The sequence below is a fragment of the Triturus cristatus genome, chromosome 5_2, assembly GCF_964204655.1.
Source record: "Triturus cristatus chromosome 5_2, aTriCri1.1, whole genome shotgun sequence".
NCBI classification, from domain to species: Eukaryota; Metazoa; Chordata; class Amphibia; order Caudata; family Salamandridae; genus Triturus; species Triturus cristatus.
In genome coordinates, this window is record NC_140588.1 from 451,644,862 (window position 1) to 451,671,816 (window position 26,955).

Below are 26,955 nucleotides of genomic sequence, written 5' to 3' on the forward strand. Positions count from 1 at the left end.
AGGAACTACGAAAAGTATGTCTGTTGTTTGCTGAACCCTTTATCACATATGTTCTATAAAAACTATTGTTGGTGGTATAAAGGATACCATTAATAAAATACTGTTCTTGGGTTTGCATGCTGACATATTTTGTGTAGTATTTATTGAATGTGTATTTTTGTTTTCGTTAAGAAACTTGTATATTTTCAATAGTAATGGGACTCCTTTTAAATCGGTTTGTTAAAATTTTGAAATAGCTAGGTAATATGGCCATAAGAAGTGCCATAATTGTGAAATTGTGCCGTTGCTGCATAAATGTATTTGCCCTTCCAAACAATGTGTTTCTCATTTGCGTCATAATTCCAGTGTCCCATACTTAGTATTGGCTTCAGTGTGATCTACTCCTTAATTTAGAGGTGTAAGTCTTGCTTATCAGGGCTTTGAAAATCAATTCATTACTGTTTAATGTTTGTTGTCAGGATGTAGAAAGGAATGGTGAAGGGGGGGGGGGCAAAAGAAGAGACAGGGGAGAGAAAAGAGCGTATGAAGTGCAAAGGTGAGAGACTACAAGACAGAGAGGGGTGAGATGGGGTAGGACAAGGTCAATAAGATGAAGAGGAAGGAAGAAAGCAATTACGAGGGAGTAGAATGAGGAGCACGCGAGAGGAAGAGAGAAGAGATGCGAAGAGAGGGAAATGTTGTTATAGATGTAAATGCAGAGATGAGAGGAAGTGTGAACGGGCGAGGAAGGAAAGGGGCAAGGAATAAAATAAATAGAGAAGGAGGGGAGACAAGAAAATGGAAATACGATGGAACGGAGGAAATTTCTCAACAATTTTATTTCAAGCCTATGGTCAGCATTTTTAGCATGTTTAAGCGGGAACCTGTTGTAATTTTTTTCTTCTGAAGTGTTGTATGCTAAAACACTGCTTCAGCGACGTTCTTCCCAGTGGACCACCTTATTTATTTGATAAGATAACGCAGCGCTGCAGGCTGCAGCGCGCACCACACACCAGAGTCTTAGATTCCCTCATGAATGCTGCCTGTGCAGTGCCACCCTTCTGTCTACAGTACAGTCTACTGTCTGATGTTGTTGCACCAAGGATATTGCTAATGTTTTTCCTAGAGAGAGATCAGAGTTTTGTGTAATGGAAGTTTTGACTCATGGAAAGGTAGCGCAGAACTTCAGAAGGTTAATGTGCCTGCGGCTGCAAAGAACATGTACGTGATGCAGATCACAAAATGCACATGATGTAAATAGGTCAGTGAGTCACTGCATTTGTCAGAGAGATCATTTTGTTACTTGCAGTTTGTAAGTTGTAATCCTAACATACAACAGTGAGCTATTAATAACTGTCATCTAAGAGCTGCATGCAAACTGCAAGCAGGTAAAAATTGTAGTGTTATGTTTTTTCCCCCCCCCAGTCTTTGTTTGATTACCCTAATGTTTCAAAAATAAATTGTTATATTTTTATTTTCAGCACCTGGTAAAGCCTGAAATATTAACTGAAGAACCACTACCTAATTGTGGGGCAATTTTTGGACAGAGAACAGGAGGACCCAACCTCATTTGCTGCTCTTTCATCCCATCTACGGCCCAGCAAACAACAGTGTTAAAGGTAAGGAAACTGATGATATCTTTTTTTAGATTGGAATTAGGGCTATGTTTGTGGTCACTGGTCACTCTAGATGGTGGTTGGGGTGGGTGCCCATTCTGAAGATTGTTCTCTCAGTGGATAGCATTTACTAATACTGAGCCTTAGCCCTGTGCTTTGGGCAATAACGGTTGTTAAAGGCACTATCTATTCCTTCCTTGCCTTGTTCAAGGCCCTCAAACAGTCTCTTTTGCAGTGTCTTCAGCAACCACTATGGCACACAGAGTCAGCAGGCAGTAAGGCTGTATTTTTAGCAGTCCTGTTGTCCAAAGGGGAGCTTTGGAGATATATTGCGATAATGCACATGATAGATGTACTTATACTGAAATTTGATATTATTGCACCAAATCTTATACGTTGTACTTTGACTATTGACAGGCTTCTTTCATATTGGTAAGGACAGTATCGACATCCATGATGAATACGGTAGAACAATTAATTACACGGTCATTCCATGCACGGCCACTAGAAGATAAACTACATATAAAGAGATTAGGACCTGATCGGCCAGACCTACAACTACAACAAGTTACCCAGGACAGAGGAACATTTTACACACGTACATTCTCAAACACCTGGTACACAAAAGCTGATTGGCTTACAGGGTGTCCGTCAAGAAACAAACTGTTCTGCTTCCCCTGCTTGCTGTTTAATGGTGATTTTCCTTGGACAAGAGAAGGAGTGATAGACTTGAAGCATCTGTCTGAAAAAATCAAAAAGCATGCACACACAAGAAAGCATATGGAAAACGTGACAAGACTGGGAATGTTGGGAGACACCGATTGAGCAGCACATAAACAGTGCATACCGCCAAACAATACAGAAACACAATGAAGCAGTTGATCGGAATAGGCACATACTATCAAAAATAATTGATTGCATTCGTTTCTGTGGTGCTTTCGAATTGGCATTGCGAGGCCATGATGAATCAGAAGATTCCACAAATCCAGGAATATTCAAAGGCCTTGTGGATTTAATAGCAAGCATAGACAAGGAAATGGAAGCACATTTAGCAACTGCTACAGTCTTTAAGGGCACCTCTAAAACTATACAAAATGAACTCCTTAAGTGTATGCTCGAAATTATGAGAAGCCATATTGTCCAAGAGTTGCAAAACACAGACTTTGTGGCTATTCAGGCTGATGACACCACTGATGTGGCCACACAAACACAGTCCGTATTAGTCTTTCGGTACCTGGACAATGACAATAATGTTGTGGAGAGGTTCTATGGTTTCACTCATTTAAGAGACTCTACTGCAGAAACCATTACTGCAGCTATACTGCGTCAACTGAACTTCATTTTTCCAGAGGTGCACCAAAAAAAAAAACGTATTGCACAAAGCTATGATGGTGCGTCCGTAATGAGTGGAAGCCTTGGTGGAGTACAGAAAAGAATTAGAGATGTGTACCCTTATGCTCATTACGTGCACTGTTACGCCCACCAACTTAATCTTATTATGCAGCAGGCAGTATCAAAGATCTCCGAGACACAAATTTTCTTTCAGGATGTAGGAGGCATGGCAGCATTCTTCTCACGTTCCCCAAAAAGAACGGAAACACTTCAGGAGATTGTGGACAAAAGGGTTCCAAGGGGATCCTCAACTCGTTGGAACTTTAACATACGTACAGTCCAACTGATATATCAAAATAGGGAGGACCTTGTGAAATGTTTTCATAATATAGAAGTCAATGAAACCTTTGATTTCAAAACTCAAAGTGAAGCCCGTGGCTTTGCTAGAACACTAGAAGATGGAGAGTTTCATTTCTTTCTGTTTTTATTTCAAGACATAATGTCAGCTGTCGAAAATGTATACAATCAATTACAAGCACGAGAGATCGATACTGTCTCTGTGAAAAGAAATACCGCTATGTTTGTCGAGTGCATAAGCATAGTGAGAAATGAGGTTGACAATTTAGGCAGCAAACTGCCAGAGGCTTCAACTTTTGCAAACTACAGGAAAAACATCACCACTCTGGTCCAAAATGCAAAGGAGATATGTGACATTGTAATTGTGCATGCACAAGAACGTTTTGCTTTCACAAAACATTTGGTGAGTGCCGCATTATTGGAAAGTCAAACTTTGCAAAATATGGTGAATCCTTCCCTGAGCATGCTCTGCATGAGGCTGTGGAAGCTTATCCTATGCTCAACCAAGAGGACCTCAAAAGTGAGTTGACTGTACTGTACTCAATGCCTGTGTACCGAAAGGCCAGAGATGCCAGGTCTTTGCTGGCTTTAATTCATAAACTTAATATGGAAAAGACATTTACAGAGACAGTGGCTTTACTTAAAATTGTCATAACCACTCCTATGACAACAGCAGAGGCAGAACGATCTTTTTCCGCCTTAAAGAAGATTAAGACATTCCTAAGAAACACCATGCTTCAGGAAAGACTAAATGCTTTGGCAATGCTCTCTATAGAGAGCAAGTTAGTTCAAAATATCTCAGATTTTAACGTTCAAGTAATTGAAAAGTTTGCTGCTCTTAAAGACAGACGTGCTGATTTTAGATACAAAAAGTAAACATATGTATGTTCAATGCTGCTAGTTTCCGACCACCTGTTTAGTTGTTTGTTAAATAAAAAACACCTGTGAGGTACTCAGAAATGCATTATATCTCAAAGTCTGTTATGAAGCTCTGTGGTTATACTGAATAAGCAGCTACCTATGTTATATGACATGATCTCTTTATTACTGTAATAACTGCACTTTCTTCATTGCTTTATTAACCTTTCTGCTTTCTCAAATTTGCTTGAAAATACACCATTTTTCCACTCTTTTTTCAAAATTTTCTCTGGGGGGGGGAACTCCCCTGAACCCCCCTTAGGTTGTTCGGGCTCGCTCGCTACGCTCGCTCGCTATGCTGAAGTATGACAAATATTTTACGCCTCACCACTTTCAAATGTCACTGTCCGCCACTGCTGTGACAACCAATTTGAAGAATTGTTCCTGATTTGTGGATCTCAAGACTGCAAAATCAGAAGTGCAGGATTCTAATGAGTGCTCAAGGAGTTTGAAAGGTGCCTGTAGGTCCATTGGAAAATTGACAAATATCCAGACTCTCTCCAGATAGGACTCAATCTCCTGTGGATCCACAATAACCTCATTTCACTTACAGCATTTCCATGCCTCACAAGCTCCATTCAAGGCCATGCAACTCTGTGACCATCATTATAATACAATACAATACCTGGAAAGGGAAACGTTTCGTAAAAACCACAGAATAACACACATTGGCAAAGCTACTAGGTATCGCCTTTAGGGCCTACTGGCTCTACCAATGCTTTTTGGTGATGATGAACAGCTTTGGCAAGAAACAGTGCTTCTATGCGTTGCTGTTAAGCATCAGCAGGAAAAAGGCACAATGACTCAGCTGCTGTTGGTGCACACCTACAGAATGATGCAGGTGCCATTTTCTTTTATTTTTATTGACCTAAAAGGGTGGGCACCACTTAGATTGGTCTATTAAAAAAAAATATATATATATATATATATATAAGTGCATGAAAGTGCTTTGGAGGACTGGCAGCATTTTGCTGTCAGGCCTTTTTCAAAACAAATACATGTTTAAAAAAAGAACAGTGAGGGCAGAGGGGTAATGGAGGAGCAGGTGGGGAGAGGTGATAGGGATTAGCAATGGGGAGTGGGTGGAAGGGCAAGACGGAGAGAGTGTTGGAGCCTGACATTTGGGGCCAATGGAAAACCGGTTCAGCCCAAAGCACTTACAGTAGAGGCCTCAGAGTTCAGCAATACTCTGCCTCTAGGCCAATTAATTTTTGCCACCGTTTTAGAATAGAGCTGCTATCAAATCCATTCAAAAAAATATCATCAACTTTCAGTACTTTAATATTCAGTCTATGATGAGAGGTTTTGAATCGTTTTAAAAGCTTTATTTCTCATTCAGAGATTAATAATTGTTTTTGTCGTTTTTATTCAAATTAGTCAAATAACAGAAATATCAAGAAAAATGTGGTTAGAAACGTGCTTTTATTTAAAAGGCAAACAAAGGTCGAAAGAAAATGTAAGTCCTAGTCGTCAAAGCACTTTAGGAATGGGAGGTTACTGTATTTTAATAAACTGCACATTTGCTCTACATGTTCAAGAAAACACATTTTCCTATTTTTAAAGTTACATGTGTTACTTTGCACATTTAGAGAAGCACATTTCCTATGTTTTATTTTTCTATACAACCTTTCTATGGCAAGGTAAAACACATTGTTCTAATGTCAAGGCACATTTTCTAATGTTAATTAAGATATATTTAGTTTAAAATGTTAAACTTTCTCAAGAGCAACACAGGGGCAGCGGGAGAAGAACACGAGGGAGTCAGCAACACAAGGGAAAGGGGAGAAGCACAAGAGGGAAAAACTAAAACGGAGCACTTTCCTTTATTACCCAGTGGATCTAATAAAGATACATTGTACCGGAAAACATTTTATATGTAGATAGCTTAATCTGTGTCTGAACCAGTGCTTAATTTGAGCTGGTGGTTTCTGGTGCTCGCACCAGCTCTTAATTTTTGGCACCTGCGCTTATCACAGTCTGCCACTTGGTGGCACTGCCTGACTAACTTTGGAATGAGCACAACAGTTGTTTAATAATTCTATATACATTAAAAATGACAAATACCTGCCGATCAAGCCATTCTTATAGCTTTGGGAGGCCTGGAATAGTCTTTTCGGTCACACTTGTAGAAGTGCCCTGGTTATTAGTTGTGATGGTATTGTTATTGGCAGTGCTGGCATGGGAAATTGGGTGGTGCATGCTGCAGTAGCTTCCTGACAAGGGCCTAGCAGTTTTTTTAACGAATTACGCACTAGGCAGAACTGCGAATTAGCCAAATTTGTGTAGAAAATGATACATACAAAACTTTGCTAATCTGCAGTGCTTGCAAGTAGCAGCCAAGTCCTGGCTAATATTTGGGCATGAGCCCATGTTAAAGAAATTAAGCTGGGATTGTTGTGAACGGTATTTACAATATTGCCGTTCTTATTGTTAGAACTGTTCCCTTTCTGTATTAAATGTTTTCAAGCTTAATTGGCAGGCATGGCATGTTTATTGATTTGCTTTTAGGTCTCGCTGAGTCAGCGCATGCGCTGCTCTGCGAGACATTTAGTGTGTGGGTTTACAAAGTGCTGCCACAGGCTTTTGGTATCCTAAAGCTGGCGTACACGCGAGCGTGCACGCGCGCAGCCGCCATCTGTCTCCCTCTCTGTTTTGTTGCTCGTGCAAACTCCCTCCCCCTTCCTCATCACAGAGCGCGTCTTTTCACTTTCAGCCCGGATGCGCTTCAACTCCCTCCCCCTCCCTCACCACTCCTTGGAGTCGGCAGTCTATGGATGCAGTCTTCTCTCGTTCAGTGAGCCCAGAGCTGAATCCCACGTGCTCTGTTTGTATCATTTTTATATTGCACATCGTCCTGCTCTTCGTATTGCTGTATCTCCTTGTGATACATCTATTTTTTTTTGTTGCAAAAACAATTTTTATTGCTTTACCCGATTACAATTGCCATCATCAAACATCATCACACCCCTGGTCATATCCAGCATGTAGGAACCAGTGCATAATACAGTCTAAACCACTTCCAGCTAGTAAGTCACTGTCCCCCAGCACTCCCATATGCAATTACACCCTCCCCCCACCCACGTGTCAGTGTGCCATAACACCAGGTACCAGGAGAAGTCTCTCTTTTGAAGTAGCCGTGTTAGTGGCTGCAGGCTACTCCCCACCCCCATAGTCAGGCTCAAAGCAGTAAGGAGAAGGAAAGCCCTCCCGCCCTCCCGCGTGGTCTATCGAGTACCTCTCTATGATTACGCTTCTACAGGCTGCTCCTGTGCTTCAGTGCCCTCCTCCACATCTGCTCCCCACCCTCGGAGTTCAACCACTAGTGCTTCCCATGCATGTGCCATGGCCAGCGCCTTTTCATCGTTTCCCCGCAGCGCTAGCTGCAGCCGAAGTGTGCCCTCACTATCCGCCCATTTGGTGAAGGCCGCTCTCCATCTCGTAAAGCTGGAACCAGCTCCTGATTTCCAGTGCAGGGTGATTTCTCTTTTAGCCACAACCAGCCCTAGGTCGCAAAACTTGCTCGTGATTTTCGTGCGCGGCGTGTGGGGAAACCATAACAACAGACAAACTCCCATTTCCACCCCCAGTTCGCGCCCTGTCACTTGGGACAAGCAATCGATGACCTCCTCCCAGTAGCGACTTACTGCTCCACAGGACCAGAACATGTGTTTGAAGTCAGCCCCCTCCTCCCCACAACGGGGGCATTGTGGTGTGGGGCCCCCAAAGTACTGAAATAATTTAACTGGCGTCAAGTATGCCCTATGCAAGATGAAGTACTGCACCAGTTGAAACCGGGCATTACGTGTGCTCTTCCAGGCCCGTCTCTGCAGCGTGGGCCACGTCAGAGCTGGGATGGGTTTCCCGATGTCCATTTCCCATTTGTCCTTCAATGCGGTCAGAGGGGCTAGATGTTCCGTCGCCATTCTCTGGTATAGGCATGTGATAGCCTTAGTTGTGCCTGCCGCCATGACCACATACTGACAGCCGGCAGCCGTCTGGGGTTCGGAAAGTCCCGCCTTCCAGTGCTTTTGGAGACCTGCCACCAGGGCTGCATGGAGTAGATAGTCACCCCTCGGGATCCCAAAGGAGTCCTGCAGCCCCTGGAATGGCTGAAGCACTCCATTGAGGTACAGGTCCCCCACCATCTGTATCCCTAGGTCCTCCCAGAGAGCCAGCCCCGACCAATCCCCACCATGGGGGAGGGCCGTGCACATACCCAATGGGATCTCCGGGGCGTAGGGGTGAGCAATGCCGGCCTTTCGCAGGCTTCGGTTCCAACACAGCCGGAGCGTTCGCTCTTCAAGCGTTAGTTGTGACAGCTCGAGTCGCTGCTGGAAGACAATAAAAGAAAGCACATGTCGCGGGATCAGTCTGCCCTGCGGGCCTTCAGGGCCTCTAAACTCCCTAGCCACTGCCTGCGTGAGCCATTGGAGCTGGGCAGCCAAATAATACCACTCGAAGTCGGGTACCGCAAGCCCCCCTCGGCTCTAGGCCTTCGCAGAGTGGCCAGCGCCACCCGCCGTCTGCCAGCTCCCCAGATGAAGCCCGTGATCATGGCCGTGAGTTTGCGGAATAGCGACACCGGTACCCAAATAGGGAGCGTACGAAAAAAATACAACCGGCGTGGGAGCTCCACCATCTTCAGTAACGCCACCCGCCCAGCCACCGAGAGAGGGAGAGTGCTCTAGTAACCAATACTGCCCGCCAGGCCCCTGATTGCCCTCCCCACGTTCCCCTCCAACAGGCCGTGCTGGGTGTGGTAAATATGCACTCCCAAATACGGCAGACAGCTGTCCTCACAGCGGATGGCTCCCAGGGAGGGGGGGGTCCGCCCATGCTGTGAGATGGGATACACACAAGTCTTGCCCCAGTTGACTTTCAGGCCCGACAGGCGCCCAAAGTCCTTCAGTAATGCCTTAGCGCCCTGGAGGACCCCATCCGCATCAGCCAGGAAGAGCAATAAATCATCCGCATAGAGGGAAATGTAATGGGTTTCCCCCCGCAGGAGCAGTCCTGCATATGCGCGTCCCAGTCGAGCATGAGCCGCCAGGTGCTCGACCGCCAAGGCAAACAACAATGGCGATAACGAGCAACCCTGCCTCGTTCCCCGTCGCACTGGGTAAGGAGCTGATATCGTGGTCCCCGTCCGCACCCTAGCCACCGAGTTGGTGTAGAGCAACCTCGTCCAGTGCACAAACCCATCCCCCAGCCCAAACTCCTGCAAGACCCTAAACAAGTAAGGCCACTCCACACTATCAAAGGCTTTCTCCTTGTCAACCGATAGTGTCAAGGCGGCAGGGTAATCCATGCTGTCCACCTCCATAACCCGCAACAGTCGCCGGATGCACGACGACGTGTTACGTCGAGGGATGAACCCAGCCTGATCAGGGTGTATCAAGGAGGGCATATGAGCCAACAGCCGCGTGGCTAAGATTTTGCTCAAAATCTTATAATCCACTGTTAGCATGGAGAGTGGGCGGTAAGCCGTCCTGGCACCCGGGTCCCCTCCTTTTTTCAGAAGAGGTATAACCAGCGCCTCCCGTGTGGAGGCGGGCAGCTGACCCTCCTTCCAGGCCTCCCTGTATACGGAGTGTAATTGCGGGGCAAGCAGGTCCACGTAGGCCGCATAGAACTCCACAGGAAGCCCATCTGTCCCCGGAGTTTTCTTATGCGCCATATGCTTGATCGCCAATCGAATCTCGCCTAGCGAGATGTCACCTCCCAATGCCTCCTTGTGAGTGGGATCTAGTCTCGGTAGTTGGGCTGTCGCCAGGAACTCCTCCAGTTCCCCGGGAGCGTCCTGCATGGTGTTAGTGTAAAGGGCTGTGTAATACGTCAAAAACTGATCATTGATCTCTCTCTGAGAGTACACCATCGTCCCTTCCCCGGTGTTCAGAGAGAGTATGGGAGAGCCGCGCGCATTTGGGCTCACCAACCAGGCCAGGAGCGACCCAACCTTGTCCCTTTCCGCATGCGCCCTGGTAAGGTATGCCTTGTAGTCAAAACAGCGGAGCCGCTCTACCTGCATGGCCACGTGTTTGCGCGCCGCAACCACCTCATCTTGGGATTTCTCCCCCGTGTGATGAGCTCTTTCGGTTGTGCGCAGCGTAGTGTCCGCCTTCTCTATGTCCCTCAATAGGGTTTTTCGGACCCCGGACGTAGAGGAAATGCATATCCCTCTGATGACCGCCTTGAACGAGTCCCATTCCCATGCTCTCCGCGACGCTGCCCCCGCGTTCTCTGCAAAATAATTTGTTATTCCATCGTGAACCTCCGCTTGGAAGACGGAGTCCTCCAACATCCGTGGGTTCAGGCGCCAGGTGGGTATCGTCTGACGCTGCCTACACCAGTGTGCTATAACCAAGCAGGGGTTGTGGTCCGATATAGTTTTCGCCAGATATTCACTATGACGAGTCAGAGCCTGTACGTCTGGAGAGCACAATATGCCATCCAGGCGCACATGTAGCTCATGAGGGGTGGAATAAAATGAATAGTCCCTCTCCAGCGGGTGATGCTCCCGCCACGTGTCTACCAACCCCCATGCAGTCTGCCAGTCCCGTCTACTTCTAGCCACCTGATGTATTGCTGATTGGGCCAGGGGTGGATGAGAGCGATCCAGATGGACATCAGTAATTGAATTAAAGTCGCCCCCCATTATGGTCGGCCCCTTTAAATACTCCGCTAAGGTCCCTGAGATGCGCGCAAAGAAGGCCGCCTGTTCTACATTCGGGACATAAAGGCTGCACAGAGTGACGTCTCTCCCATCTAACCGGCCCTGCACTGCCACAAACCGTCCCTCTGGATCCACCTGCGTGGCGAGGGGCTGAAAGGGAAGACTCGCTCTAACCCAGATAAGGGTACCCCGTGCAAATTTGGAATAGGTGGTGTAAAACAATTGGCCCCGCCAGCGCCTATGAAGGGCCCGCCCCTCCGTCCGATCCAGGTGAGTCTCCTGCAGAAAAGCCACCTGCACCCCTCTGCGCACCAAGTAAGCGTGGGCTTTGCAGCGTTTCGTCATGGAGGTGAGCCCCCTCACATTCCAGGTTATACATTTCAACTCAGGAGGGGATGCCATCACACCGCATAACACATACTAGCCAACCTCGCCCCGTCCTAGGCACACTGACATCACCCCAACCCCTCTCAACTCCCCAACAACCCCCAATCCCGCCCGCCCCCGGAACAGGTTCCCAACCGTAGTTACCCATCCAAATACAATACAATTAACCAATGTCTCTGATAGCCACCAGAGCCTCACACCTAGTGTGAGTAAGAGGAGGTAGGCCGGGGCCGAACGGGTGCAGGAAGAGTTCTCAACAGCTATCCTAGCCCAGTCTCCATAGTGTCTCCCCGGACACTTTGCGCCCCCGGCACGCCCGCCCCAACCCCCCCCCGCCCCCGCAGTCATGGAGAACCGGGCAATCCCGTGATGATCCGCGGCAACCCCATCCCCCAGTGCAGAGTCAACAGTGCAGCATAGCGCTCCTCCAGCCCCCGGCTACCCTCCTTACTGTCATCGGCACGCCAGAAATAGTTCAGGTGTCCATTATGCCGTCCGCCGTCCCCTGCGTGACATGTGGCAGCACCGCCGCATCTTCCTCGGCCTCATCACTGTGCAAAGTGTCAGACCCCTTGTGGGAGCCCGAGTCCTCGGCAGGGGCGCCTGCAATGGCACCGGAGATGGCGGAGACCGCCTGCAGCGCTGCTTTCCGCTCCATTTCCATCTGGGACGCCAGGGGGGAGCCGATCCCAGTCGGCCGATTCCTGGTACGTCGGCCTCGACGAGGCTTCGGCGAAGACTTCCGCGATTCCCCTCCTGCGGCATGAGCCCCGGCTCCGGCTCTGTACGTTTCCAACCAGCTCCATGCGGCCTCAGGGTCGTTGAAAAAGAATGTTTTACCGCCCAATATGATCCGCAAACGCGCAGGGAACAACAGCGCATATTAAATACCTTTGTCCCTGAGGGCCTTTTTGATCGCCAGGAACGATGACCGGTGTCGCTGGACCTCGAAGGGGTAGTCGGGATAGATAGAGACCGACGCATTCTCCACCCGGTAGGGGCCCTGCGTCCTGGCCTTCTGGAGGAGAATGTCCCGATCTTTGAAGTGCAGAAGGCGTGCAACCACTGGACGTGGCGGTCTACCAGGGTCCAGGGGGCGAGCCGGAACCCTATGCGCCCGCTCCAGCGTGTAGAACTGTGTTAGCCACTCTGGTGCGACCACTTCTCGCAGCCAAGTCTCTAGGTAGGCGAGCATGTCATTCCCCTCAATCTTTTCCGGCAGCCCCACCACCCGTATGTTATTGCAGCGGTTACGTCCCTCCGCATCCTAAGCCCTCTTCTCCAGTGTCTGCACCCTCCGTTTCAGATCTTCTATAGCAGCCTCAGAGGTTTTCTGGGCGGGTGCCATCTGTTCAAGCGTGACCTCCGTCTGTTTGACTCGATCAGCCAGCTTCCGGTGATCCCCCCGGAGCAACCCCAGGTCCGTGGAGACTTGCGCTATATCGTGCTGCAGCGCAATCCGTGTGTCAGATATGGCCTGTAGGATCTGGTTCAACTTCTTTTGCTGCAGGCCCCCCGAGAGGTCCCCCGCCTCATCTCCATCTCTCTCGCCAAGTGTGTCCCCGGTCGCGGCAGCGGCAGTGGTGCCCTGCCTCAGGCGTGTCTTCCCCATCACTCCGCGTACAATCAAGGGCGGCTCGTCCGGGGCCCCGCCGCCCCAACTCCCGGCTGCCCACGCGAGGCCGGGTGAGGCCTCCGCTCCGCGACGGCCGATGGGCGGGAACAATGCGACCCCGCTCCGCGCCCTCACAGATCACACCGCCGCCACGGGGGCCCCATCCACTCACCAGGGCGCGCCCGCCGAGCCAGAACCAGAGGGGCAGGTGGGGCAACCCGCCTTCCGCGTCCCACACGGGCAAGTAGGCCAGTCCGCTCCGGCTGCAGGCCCACAGCACCTCAGGAGAGCCCCACAGCCGCCCTCGCCGCTGAACATGCGCTACTCGGGGCCTGCCACCAGGCCATGCGCTCCGTCCCAGCGCCGGGCGCCGCCCTCAGATGATGCCTCACAGCCCCCGCTGCGTCTTCCACGATGGTCCCAGTGTCAGGCGTCGCCAAGGGGATACCGCTATCTTCGCCCCGTTTTCGAAGGGCTCTCCACAGCCACAGGGTCCGCTACGTGGGCTCCGGGGCTGCGCACCGACCTGTAGTCCCGGTGCCCCCGCTCCGCCGTCTCGCTGTAGCCGCCACTGCTCCAGTGCCGCGCCCGGGCCCCCGGTGCCGATCCTCAGCTTCCGGTGCTCCCGGCCGGCGACCCCGCACTTCCGGCCGGCGTTCCAGGTACGCCACTCCAGCGATCCCCCTCCGCGGCAGGCCGCACAAAATGGCCGGCGGCAACCCGCTCCGCTGCCTCGTCTCCGGAGTCAGTCCAGCCTCAGCGGCACCCGGCCAGCCGCGTCACAGTGGCGGGAGCCAGGGGCGGCCAGGTCCGGCCCCCGGCGGGCTCACGGCAGGTCCGGGGCTTCGATGATCAGGATTACGGCCGGGCTGGATGCGGAGCTCGCAGCTCACGCGTCCATCCCCATCGGCCTCCAAGCCACGCCCCCTCCTCCTTGTGATACATCTAGTTGTCACCTATTGATGAGTTGCCCCGTTCGATAAGTTTGTATGCTAGACTCCAATGCTTGTGAACTCCCACCACCGTTTTCTGCTCTAACTGTTCATGCTGCCATATTGGTTTTGCTGATTCTTGTCCGACTTGCCATGCCAGTAATGTACCTTGTATTGATTCTATGCCTCTCCCTACAAAGGAGTTTTCTTTCAACTATGGTCGAGTAATGCATACTGCAGTGTCATTTTGTTACCACATGAACTCATTTGGTTTATTAATCTTTTTAGACCTGCTGAGAAGACTAGGTATGGAAAGTTAAATATTCCTCAAAAGATAAGTTCAGATTCTTCATTTTGGTCAGAAAGTTTAGCTGTAGTAAAGTGGGTGGGTTTCCGTGAAATCAATTCAGCTATTTGGATGTCCACATTTCAACGTGCATGTATGTCTGTAAGTCTTCCATACCTTTCAAAGGGTTGTTGCATGGAGATGATCTTTTCTGTGGCAAAGCTGCTGATTTCTGTCTCTAGTCTGTTAAAGGTGCTGCAACTTTTCGTGTACTCTGTCACAAATGGATCGTTTGTTTTGCACTTTATAAGTAGAGCCTTTAGGGAGGAAGTGTCTTATTTTTAGTTTAGTCTACACAATACCAATTGTTAATTATTAATTTTAATTTTCATGGAATTAATATTTGGTGGCTACAATTTCATACCTTGTGCAGGTCTTTATCATTTCATGAACTTAGCCATCTGACAGTGTGGTTTGCGCAAAAGGAATATTTGCAATTATTGAAGGTGTCTGATAACTGACGGTGTCGACCCTTTCTCAAAGGCTGCACTAACAGCATTTTTTTCTCTGCACTCATCCAACTCGCCTCAAACCTTTCAACGGTTTCTATCCTTGTTGTTTTATTGTTGTTGGAATAAAAACGGGAAACTTGAATCAGGTGAGAAAAAGCAACATAGAGCTGTGACCGAAGCACACTCAAAACAAGCATTGGCATAGCCAGTAGGTCTCGCTTTTGGGACCTTATAAGTGTTTACCCATGCAACAGTTCATGTTGTTGCACCAAGAATATTGTGCTGCATAACTACTTGTAAGGTCCCAAAAGCGAGACCTATTGGCTATGCCAATGCTTGTTTAACGATGGACCATGTTATCTTGTTACCACATGACATTGCTTCTTTCTGTTGGATTTTGACTGGCAGACTGGGATGCAGTGGCTGGACCTCGCGGACGGGTATTTCATTGTGGGCATGTCCTGCAATTGTCCAGTGCCCGGCCCTGCAGGCTTTGTACACAGAGCGCTTTTAGTTTCATCCTTTGTTAGACTGGGAGCCAATGAAGGGCCTGTGATCTGTATCCGCAGCCCGCGTCTGCTGCTATAACCCCAACCAGGGGCGACGGATGGGAAGAGGGAACAAAAGGGAGGATATGATGGATATTTGTGGGGATTCCCGGGAGGGACCCACATACCAAAAAAATGATAATAAACGGGGAATCCAGTGGCGGTAACTCACTGGCTTTGTTTGTGCGACAAGGAATTTACATAATCTGGAGATAGTGTGCGTGCGCGCGTGTGTAGCGGGGGGTGTGGCTGGCTACGGTCAGAGAGGAGGGACTGACTGCATCCACCTCGGTCCGATTCCATTCATATTTTCCCCAATGTCGAAGGGGTTGCATTGTATAATATGTCTTGGCTGACGACAGTGCGAAAAATACACAGTCCGTTGCCCACTTTAGCTAATCAAACTGCACAGTTGTGTATGCCTTGCAGATTTTTAATGTGACATAACGATTATAATTAGTAAATTGTGTCTACGCGGCAGAACGTCCCGTCTTATTAGCCCAAATTTGCGTGTCACTTAAGTGCAAAAAGCCACACGGGATGGCCGTAGGGACGCAGGCTGTCTGGAGATTCGCAGAAAGAAAGCCCAGACTGGCCGGTGTCCCTGCGGCCATCTAATTATATGAGTGACAGATAATCCTGCCATGTTCGAACTTGCACACGGAGGCGGCGGCTTACTGGCTCCATGAAATGTGATTGTAATAAAGAGATGTTTTTTGACTCGTGACTGTAGGTAGCTCGGCCCTGCACTCGCAGCGCTCCGGGCCCAGCTCATTTGCATTCATTATAAAGAGCAAAACAGTCATATCCTGAAGCAAAATAGTCATGTGAGCACTTCCCCATGAAGTATGCGTGGCAGGAAATTATCTGTAACAAGACATGAGTCACGAGTGCCTGTTACTTCCACAGCAAGCAGCGAAGTGTGCAAAGTATGTGAAATTAAACGACATGTTCCAGTAACTTCACCTGGTTGTATGACTTTAAAACTGCGTGACGTGCCTGTGATTTGCTGTGTTTGAGATTTCTTGACAAAGACCTTTAAGTCGAAGTACATTACATTATTGTGAGCTTTTGATTGGATCCTGATAGCTAAGAAGCGGGTGGTGCCCACTGGGCTCCATCATACCTGCAGCTTCTGACTGGCCGTTAGTTCTGGTGTTGCACCACAGGGGGGGGGACCCCTGAAGACATGTGCAGTTTATCATGGTTGTTTATCTGATCATGTCTTTGGTGCCTGGAACTAGAGACCCAGAGGCCATGTGGGAAGGAGGGATGGTAATTTAGGGGTGTTGGAGAAAATGAAGGGAGCTCTAAGGTTAATGGGAAGCAGGCCCGGCTCCAGGAATTTTTATTTGGGTGGGCCACAGGTGCATTCGGGTGGGCAACTGCGGCAGTCGCGGCCGGCATGACTCGTGGGTGGGTGGGGGGTGGTGGGTTGAGCGGGGAGGTGTTTAATTTAATAAAATTAATTAAAAAAGGAAGCAGGCAGCCAGGCTCCCTCCTCTAAGTTAATCACAATGCTGCAAGCAGCGCTGTGATTGGGCAGGAACCGCCCAGCCAGGGGCTTATGTGGCCAAACAGTCTTTGCGTACTCAGAAGTGGGCACACCACTCCTCCCCTGCCCTGCTCGCATGTACACACGCTATTGTGCAAGACGGTATTAGGAAGGGGCGTTCCAAGGGCGTCCCGTCCTAATAGCGAGCCGCGTTTGTCTGTATCATTGTTTTGCGACCGCAATTGCAGTCGCAAAACACTCACAGTTTACCACCTACTTCAAGTAGGTGGTAAGCCACTTGGAAAGAGGAAGGGGTTGCCATGGGACCACTTCCCCTCTGTGAATGGATGCGAAAATAGTATTTAAGAGCAGGCAGTGGTCCCACGGACAACCTCCTACTCTTAAAAAATGAAACAGAAGTGTTTCATTTTTCTTTTTTAAATGCATCTCATGTAAGGTCCCTTTGATCGGAAGAGGAGGTTTCTGAGGTGGGAGTATCAGGCAAGTAACACTACTCAGCCTCCCTCGTTGCCAACCTTCAGAGAGAATCTCTCTTCATTACTACCTCCACCTGACCCCGGCCTCTGCAGCACACTCCCTTCCAGGCCTGATTATCCATTTTCTACCATCCATCTCTCGTACACCTTATCTCACAGCTGACCTTGGGCTCCAGCCCTATATCAGCCACCATCCAGCTCCTTTTTCATTATATGCGGTAAAACAAAATTGTAAAATCACCCTCAAACTTAAAACATTGAATATAACGATAAATATAATCAGCACACACTTTAAAATATGTTCTACAGTGGCCTTAATGACCCGACTGCTAATTAAATAAAAACAGGGCCGGCTTTAGCGCTGGTGCGAAAGTCTTTTATTAGTGCCCCACCACTGACCTCTTTCTCCGTAGATACCTTTACTAACACCCTCCAACAGTGCCCGTCATCTCTCCAAAGCCCCTTCCCCATGACCTCCTCCTCAGACTCCCACATTTACCACCCTCCACCAGTGCACCTCATCTCTTCAAAGCCCCTCATGACTCCCTACTCGGATGCTCTCATTACCATCCTCCAACAGTGGCCCTCATCTCTTCGTAACCTCTCCCCCTCATCACCACCTCCTCTGACTCCCACACTACCACCCTCCATCAGTGCCCCATATCTCTCCATAGCACCCCCTACACCCCATGACCACCTTCTCGGATTCACTCATTGCCACCCTCCACCAGTGCCCCTCATCGCTCCATAGCACCTCCCCCCATTACCTCCTCCTCGGATGCCCTCACTGCCACCCTCCACCAGTGCCCCTCATATCTCCGTAGCCCTCCCTACACCCCATGACCACCTCCTCAGATTACGTCATTGACACCCTCCACCGGTGCCCCTCATCGCTCCATAGCCCCTCCCCCATGACCCCCTCCTCGGATTCCCTCACTGCCACCCTCCAACAGTGCCCCTCATCTCTCCGTAGGCTCTCTCTCTCGTGACCTCCTCCTCAGACTCTCTCACTACCACCCTCCACCAGTGCCTCTCATCTCTCCAAAGCACATCCCCCTCACGACCCCCTCCTCACACTCCCTCACTACCACCCTCCACCAGTGCCCCTCATCACTCCGTAGCCCCCATGACCTCATCAGATTCCCTCACTGCCACCCTCCAACAGTGCCCCTCATCTCTCCGTAGACCCTTCTCTCATATGCACTTAATTTTTTGTACAGCGCTACTCATAGTGTAGGGTTTCACAGTACTTTATATCATGCACACATTATGCAGAGACAATGAATCATACAAGTATGTAAATCAGCCTATAGGGAATGTCACAGCCAATGAGGATTACCGGGTGTAGGAATCACGTCATCCATACTGGTGGGCAGAGGGTTCGGTCTGGAGAAGCACAAACACAGGATTTAGAGCATACCCCAGTGTTTGGGGGAGGCTGGCTTTGCTGATTAAAATATATATCTGCCCAAACAAACTCATTATAGCAACATTGGAATAATGAAAGACTGGGGAAATTCTAACTATATCACAGCACACAAAGAAAAGAAGTTCTATTTATACCATAGAGGTTTGTATTCAGCTCTTTGATGACACTTCATAGGTCACTGTCCTATGTTAGGACTGTAACCTCTGAACTGCAAGTAACAAAAGGATCTCTGTAACACAAGCAGTAACCCACTAAGTTACCCACATAAACTACAGTTTATCTGCATTTCAAAACTACAAACAGAAAAAGATTGCTCTACAGCAGGATCATTAATCACCAGAGTTATCTGGACATTTTTACTGTTGTCTTGCAGTTGTGGCAGAGCCAGTCATGAAAATAATACTAACGATTTAAATGAAATATACACGGCATAACCAAAGTATGCGTCTTGCTGGGCCCCTCACAGATTTCAACAAGCATTGAAAATGCAATAGGTCTCACCTTTGATTAAGTTAGAGCCATTTGCTTTGCTAATGGTATTGTATAGCAAAGCAAATGGCTTTAAATTAATCAAAGTCGAGACCTATTGCATTTTAATGCTTGTTTATTTAGGGCTATCGGAAGTGATATCACAAGGTATTTGACCCATTTGACCCCTTGGCTTCTTATCAGAACTCCTATCTTCTGCTAAGGGATATGGTGAGACCAAAGAGTTTTGTTTACGATCTAGTCTTGCCTTAGTGGCTCCTGGGATGGGAGAAAGTCAGTGCCTGGGATGCCAAAGGGCTGGTCAGGATAACATTGTCTACCCCCGACTGTCACTAATGAAGGTCACGATATTCGGGCGCCGAATGGGAGGAAAGCAGCTCGTGCCCCGCAAGTCTTTTTGAAGGCGCGCGTGAAGTCCTGTTAGCGGCACCGTCGCCGATCCCACACCGACAGGGCCCAGCTCTGCCTGAGGAGAGACTCGCCTATTGACACTGCCAGCCCAGTGCGCCTGTGCGGAAATGAACTTGTCACCTCTTTAACCCTTTAGGGATGTGCCCCATCATGGACGGGCGGCCACCAGGGGAAAAAAGTACATAAGTCACATAAATGCATAAAATACAACATCTGTAGGATGGACGCAGCTTAAGGGAAAGCCCCTGGTGTCCCCGCTGAGATCGCCTCTTAATCAATATGAGTGTGGTGTCTTTGTGGTAATCCACATTGTAAAGGCCTCCCATCCACAAGCTCCAACAGTACAGGGTCCCCCCTAGCTGAAAGTATTTGCATTGTGTAAAACTGCGCTGCGTGCAGGGAGGTGGGGGCGGGGTGTTTACGGAGAGATAATTAGTGTTTGAAGTCCCTCTACATCAGAGGTCTCAAACTTTTGTAGGTTGAGCCCCCCCAGCTGAATTCATTAAGATGTTGGGCCCCCCACCACCTGACAGAAATTTCTGGAATCTGGTACACTACATAATCGTCTGCCGTGGGCATATCATGGGCCATATTCGTCAAATAATGTTTAACACAATAAGAGTGTTTAGTAAACTGCAGGTTTGTGAATGGGTGTGGTGAAATGACAGAGGCTTATTACACAGATCAAACACACAATTTTCCAAGATAAAATGTGCACAAATTCTTTTTACTAGGATGCTTTGTTTTACACATGACCTAGATTAATAATAACACCACCAACATAAATGTGTGGACCCGTTTTCATCTAAAATAAACTTTGTTATGGTTGTTGCATGAAACAAAAACATTTCTCTGCAAAAAGTAATAGACTCTCTCACATCAATCACATTAAAAAGAAATGAAACAAAACAGTATTTAAAAGAATCTGTTTAGGAATTATTCCAGGCCATCAGGGCAAAAACAGAGCTGCTTCTATCAAGGGAACCCCTGAAAGGCTGGATTGCAGTGCATGTAAAAATGTCCTTTTGTAATTTAGGACGAAAACCTTGATGGGGCACGACATGCCCATACTTGTGTACAGGAGCGCAACTAGACCCGAACTTCGTGGGGGGCTAACCCTCCCATCCAGGGCTGGCCCTAGCACTGGACGCACTTAGTGCAACGGTCTGTTTTGGCGCCCCTCCCCCATTTCCTCCTTCTCCAGGAATTTCCTCACTACCACTCACCAACAATGCACCCCATCTCTCTATAGCACCTTTCTGGCAAACATCTCTTTTTTTTTATAGCACTACTCATAGTTTACCCACACTCAGTTCTTTGATCTGCATGGTACACGTTCTTTGTAGCAGGCACATTAAACCTCTGCGCTGTGTGGGTGTCAGGAGTACCCATGTGAGCGCACGTTGAGTGATGCGACAGTGTGAGAGTAGGGTGAGAGGAGTGACTGCAGGGTGAGTGAGGTGACCATATGAATTTGGGTGCGGATGTAAGTGCAGAGTGGGACAAATGAATGTATGGTTAGTGATGGTATTATTTGAGTTAGTATGCACATTGAGCAGTAAGGGGGACATGTGAGTGAAGTGTTTCATGAGTGCAGAGTGAGTAGTGTGCTTGTGTGACTGCAGGGTGAGGCACAGGGTGAACAGCACACGTGCATTGTGAGTGCAGAGTGATCACTGTGAGTTCAGGGTGAGCGGGTGATCAGTGTGAGTGCCTGGTGATCAGTGTGAGTGCATTGTGATCATTGTGAGTGCAGAGTGATTACTGTGAGTGCAGGGTGAGCGGGTGAATGGTGTGAGTGCATGGTGATCAGAGTGAGTGCATGGTGAACAGAGTGAGTGCATGGTGATCATTGTGAGTGCATGGTGATCATTGTGAGTGCATTGTGATCATTGTGAGTGCAGAGTGATTACTGTGAGTGCAGGGTGAGCGGGTGAGTGGTGTGAGTGCATGGTGATCAGTGTGAGTGCATTGTGATTGCTGTGAGTGCAGGGTGAGAGGGTGAATGGTGTGAGTGCATGGTGATCAGTGTGAGCGCATGGTGATCACTGTGAGTGCAGGGTGAGCATGAAAGTGAAGGGCGAGAATGAGGAGTGAGTTATCTGAATGCAGGGTGCATTCCCAGACACTTGAACTAACTCAGCATGTTATTGACGGCAGCGTAGGGTTTCAGATATGTTAAACTATTGCTATTATGGCATTAACCAGGGATCAGGGTGGAGGAAATAAATATGGTGATCTTGCAACAAACTTCCAGTTTTATGGTTAGGGTTGCCAGCTCATTATAATGATGGCCCAGTTGGTACAAAAACAAACAGTCACCTAAAGCTGTATTGTCAGCACTTGTCTGTGCATACTTTGAACAGCAAATATAAATAGTAGCACTTTTAATTGTGTTCTAGGGCTGCCTGAATGGTCCATGACTGATAATAAAATGGAACAAAGACAGAAAAGTCACATTACAAATGTATACATACTTTATTTATAAGCATATTTGGTGTCAAGACAAGCAATTTGCAGGTTGTTTAAAAAACACAAGGCTGGCTGGTATTTTTCTTTTGGTAACTTGAAGCCCTGTGGGCGTTGGGGCGCCTGCCTGTGTAAATTTAAAAGAAACTTTGTCTCCTTTCTACTAAGAGCTTCCTCCCAGGACAGGGTTAAACTGGTAGAGCTGAAATGCTTCAGCTGCTTTGGGAGGCAGGATGTCTCCTTTGCTAAAACTGAAAGCAAGGAAAGACGTCATGTCAGCTGCAGTGGGAAGCAAGGAGTCTCCTCTGCTATGAAATGAAACGCAAAGGAACAGGGACTGTTTGCTTTCGTTTCGACCCTGCCTCCCACTGCAGCTGAAGCATCCAAGCTCTACCAATTAACCTCCTCCTGGGAAGGTTAACTGTTAGCTCTTTACATGACAAAAGCTCAAGTTGTGCCTGATCTATTTCCCCTCCCTCCCCCCTCCAGCCCTCAGTTACCGGAGCTCGCCAATAAAGAAATTCCCAATTCAAATGGGTGAAGACTTGTGACGCCTCAGGACAATAAAAGACTCTGAAATGAAAGATCTTAGTGTGGATTGCGCGCCCCCCCCCCCCCCCCCCCTGAGATGGTGTCGCAGCCCACAGATTGAAGAACTCTGGTCTACATGTTGGGGAGGGGAGATGGGATGCACTCGATAGTGCTGATGCTCCCCCTCCCCCCTTAACAATTGAAACGTGTTTCATATTTGGGAAATGGTCTGTTCCACGGTATAGAAGTGCTTTATACGGTAAGACAGCGCGAAGTGAAAACCCCTCCATTCCACAGCAGAGCTGCTTCACATTCACTGTATGAGGATCCATTTTACAGGATTGCTGTGCCACGTAAGACAGACGTTCTCCTTCACAGTACGCAGAGACACATCATTGTGAATAGTCGCTCTGGGCCTCTTTCTGTGTATTTTATATTTATATCAACAGTGCACTTCCACACTGGCATTTACACTGAGTGGTCAGTGCAAAATCAGCACTTGCACTCACTACCATTTGAAAAAAGTCAATTGCGTTAACTTACTAGTTAAAAAACAGGTGCTGTTGTGAAAATGAAATAGCCGATTGTACATCGCTCAAGGCAAATGCCGGCTGTGTACTAATATTTGATCCATCTTTTAAATTACATTTAGTGCACACAGCTCCGCACGTGCTGCTGTCGGGCAAATCTGCAGTGCACCTGTGCAAAGGGCATGTACCGCGGCCCAGTCACTCTTCCCATTATAGGATCGACGGTAGCGGCCCTTGTTGAGAGTACCAACACATACGGAGCTGTGCTATATGTTCATGTGAGGTGATTTTTCCATTCCTGCACGATGCAGTATGCATCACTTGAGAGGAAGTGTAGGCAGGATGGCGGCCATGCATTACTGCTCACTTGTGGGTTCCGTCTCACAGAAACTCAGCAGCACAGCTGCGTCAAACCACATCTGAGAGCCCGTGAGTACGTCTCCCACGCTGGTCAGTGCCCCGTCACAGACTTCATAATAGTTAGAAGCCGTACTATCATTAGCGCCTAGAGTTCATTCACTTGTCACAATGAGCTGTATAAACGGTCATATTAAGCTACAGACCAATATCAACCCCTAGCAAATAAAGTTGCTCTCAGTCCGGCCTCTGCTCCAAGTTTACTCTTCTCGTGTAACAAGTCCCATACACTTTGTAAATAAAGTATAGCGCTTGCAGCATTCTGAAGCAGCCCTGTTCATTCGGAGCTTTATAAGACAAAATACGTGCTGCTATCAATAACAACAACAATACAGCTTGTTCCAAATAGTGCTTCATATCGCACCTTTGCCGCTTTTACGCACTGCAAACACGTTTACACGACAGGCGTCCATACAATTAAACGCATGTTTTAGTAGATTTGTCTGTGTGGCAGACCATAATGCTGTAGTCTTTTTAGTCTCAGTTGTATGTATATGATCTTAATCTCGTACGTTTCGCCTAGATATTGCCCTTGCTTTGAGTTGGCGCTACAAAAAAACATACCCTCAACTTAGTCGCTGACTTTATACCTTTATATAATGCACACACCATCCCACCATGCAGTTTACTTTTATGTAGGACTCTGCCTCCCAGTGGCTAGATCCGGTGCATATAATTTTTTAATTACACTTTAGAGAGGACATATTTATTTTAACCGTTCTTTTGCATACATGTTACGCCGCAAGGCGCGCTAGTGACCATTTCTGGTTCAGTCACTGAATCCCTGCTCTCCCTCACAAGAAGTGTTACAGCGCAGGGCAGAAGTCCGGGGACTTTGTCCGCCACCGAGAAAGCTTTCGGCGGGTTATTCCACGAGCTCGGTATGTTGGAGTGGGGAAACGAAGCCACCGTACCTCATAACCGCTCCTCACCCAGTAAGCACGCCGTACATCAAGTCACACAGATTATGACTAGGTATATATAAACACGCACAATGCAGCGGCCATCTGTTTTATGTCACAGTATACAAGCATTGAAATTAAACCAACATTCTGAGATTTTGCAGCACTTATTACACCTGGCCGCATACCGGCTTTGCAAATATTATCCTATTAATAACATTTATAGCTGTTTTACATTGCCATCACCACCCTGCTGGTTTGTAATCCCAGCCTCCATAGGATGGCGCGCTGCAATTTCTATAACATGGGACGTGCGGGTTGCTAATAAAACACTGTGCAGGTGCATTAATCCAGAGAGCTATCCGTCAGGCACGTTTGCTCACAGATATAGACTGGGTGCCTTGGGCTTGAGAGATGCTGGGTAAAAGTCTCCGGTCCTTGGCGCGCATGTATTCGCCTCAAAGGGGACTCCGAGCGACCCACGGGTGAGGGAAAGGTTAGCCCTCACAAGTGAACTTTGTCAGCAGGGGAGCGGGCACGGGGTGCCCACCATGCCAGCGGCTCCTGCCTCTGAGCGTGCCAGGGCAACTTCTTACCTTCGCTGCCGGTGGCGCAGACGCAGGGTGTCATGCTGATGCCGATTTACAGAATGTAGGTGGCCATCCCCCGTACCCGGGCCATGGTCCGGCGCTGCTGGGTGGTGCACGACCGGGGAGCTCTGCAGCTGGCTCCCCCTCTCCTCCTGCGCTCCTCAGTGCATGAGTGTCTGGGCTACAGCAGAGCTCAGTGCATCCTGCTGCACTTTAAACACACTGCCTCACATCCACATAGGCAGCCCGAAAGGAGGGTGGGAGCGGACTGTCCATCAGAACCTGTCAGCCAATAACATTCCAGAGCTTTGCGGTGACACAAACCCCAGCACAAACACACGCTATTCTTCAACTCTTCTTCCTAAAGAACAGCAAGCGCTCGCCATTGCGGGAAGGCAGCCGCTGTTCATTTTTACATCGCGCATTTACTGAAAGTGAAAGCGTGATGTAACAATAAACACGCGGCGCCCTGTCTCCTTTTGGGACGGCCCATCCGGACTGGATCTCACGCCTCCTTGAGATAAGAAATTGCTTCACGACAGCCGTGAAGCAGGCAATCCAGTCCGGGTGGGCCGGCACAAAAAGCGAAAGGGAGGCAACACAAACAGCTCATTTCCAATGGCAGGCCACCGTTTAGCATAAACGGTGATGCCAGCCAATGGAAATGAGGGGCGGGGCTTCAAGCCCTCTTCTGAAAGTCCTTGTTGACAATAAATCTCGCTGAGCGCACAGCGCATGCGTGCGCTGCAACGGTAGGCGAGACCTAAAAATATGAACACATTCTCGAAGCATACATGAAGTATGTATCTTGCTGTGCCTTTGCAGATTAAAAAAAAAACTGAATACATTCTCTTCCTGCTCCGTTGAAACTCTGTCACAGCCTGATCTGATAAGCAGCTGAAGGGGTCAGGAAAGGTGAATCAGCATAAACAAACTCATTTTATCCAGCGCTGAATAAAGAAAATATCCACGCAGCACGCAAAGGTTACCGGGTGCCAAAGAAAGGATTTGTCTCCTTCGCCATGCCCCTATTCTACCTGCACGAGTGGGCGGGGACACAGTTCACCTCTCTGAAAGGAGATGCGTGATTGGGGGTGCCTGGGAGAAAGAGCCCTGGCCCAATCGCGCAACTCCTAGAAGAAGAAGAAAAATAATGTTCAGAAGAACGTTTTAAGTTATAGTGCCTGTTTTCTGTTGGCCTTCTTGACGTTACTGCGAGGGCCAAGTTTCATGTTTGGGTAGGCCTGGCTCATGTTTGGGTGGGCCTGGCCCACCCGGCCCAACCGGCTCACCCTCTAGAACCGGGCCTGATGGGAAGAGTTCCATTGGTTAACTAACCAACGGCACTCGCCGCCTAAAGGGGCATTGACGGCCTACAGGGGCAGAAAAAGGACAAACACATATGGTTTGGGGGGCAAAAACAAGCTTTACTCTCCCGTGCCTGTTCCAATTTCTTTCAATTCAAGAAAATGCTTAAGACCTGGCTATTCTAAAGTTCCTACTGTCTATAGGGTGTTTCTTCTCAGGCGCCGAGAGATCCCCTTGGGGATGATTCGTTGCGCCATACAAATGAGTAAATAAATAAATAAACATGAGTAAATAAAAAGCAAGCTTTACTCTCCCGAGGGTAGGGTTTAAGGAATGTTCTCCCTCAAAGAAATTATATATATTGTTTTATTATCTTTAATTCCACATTTTTCCAAAAGTGTGTTAGGTTAAAGCCATAGGTTTTACATGAAACAAGTGCACTATTTAGCTCTCTCTCTCTCTCTCATCAGCCAGAATAACTTGAATCCAGTGGCACAGTGAGCCCGGCATCCACGTCTGGGCATACCTGGCGCACTTAGGGCGAGAAAGCAAAAGACACACAATTGATGGATGAAATGCAGAACATATCAAAACATTTACGCCCAGTCAAGAGATCTGGGTTAAATCCATCATTCTTTTGCTCACCATGCCACCCAATTTAGACCTTTTTGCAATTATCTCATTGAAGGCAAGGTTGACAGACTAAAATATCACTATATTTATCTTTTTGAT

At 48.4% G+C, this 26,955-nt stretch overlaps 1 protein-coding gene across 8 annotated transcripts in view; it reads left to right on the top strand.

The window, feature by feature from the left end:
• COA1 (cytochrome c oxidase assembly factor 1) overlaps positions 1–26,955 on the top strand; it is a 452,120-nt gene that overhangs the window by 98,053 nt on the left and 327,112 nt on the right. For 4 of the 8 annotated variants that reach the window (XM_085607404.1, XM_085607403.1, XM_085607405.1 and 1 more), the window contains 2 exons: positions 1,461–1,598; positions 2,013–4,291. In XM_085607404.1, the coding sequence (XP_085463530.1) occupies positions 2,632–3,813 (1,182 nt within the window). In that variant the 5' untranslated portion in view covers positions 1,461–1,598; positions 2,013–2,631 and the 3' untranslated portion in view covers positions 3,814–4,291. Of the gene's footprint in view, positions 1–1,460; positions 1,599–2,012; positions 4,292–26,955 lie in introns of those variants that run through there. The other 4 variants (XM_085607408.1, XM_085607407.1, XM_085607406.1 and 1 more) reach the window with 1 other exon arrangement.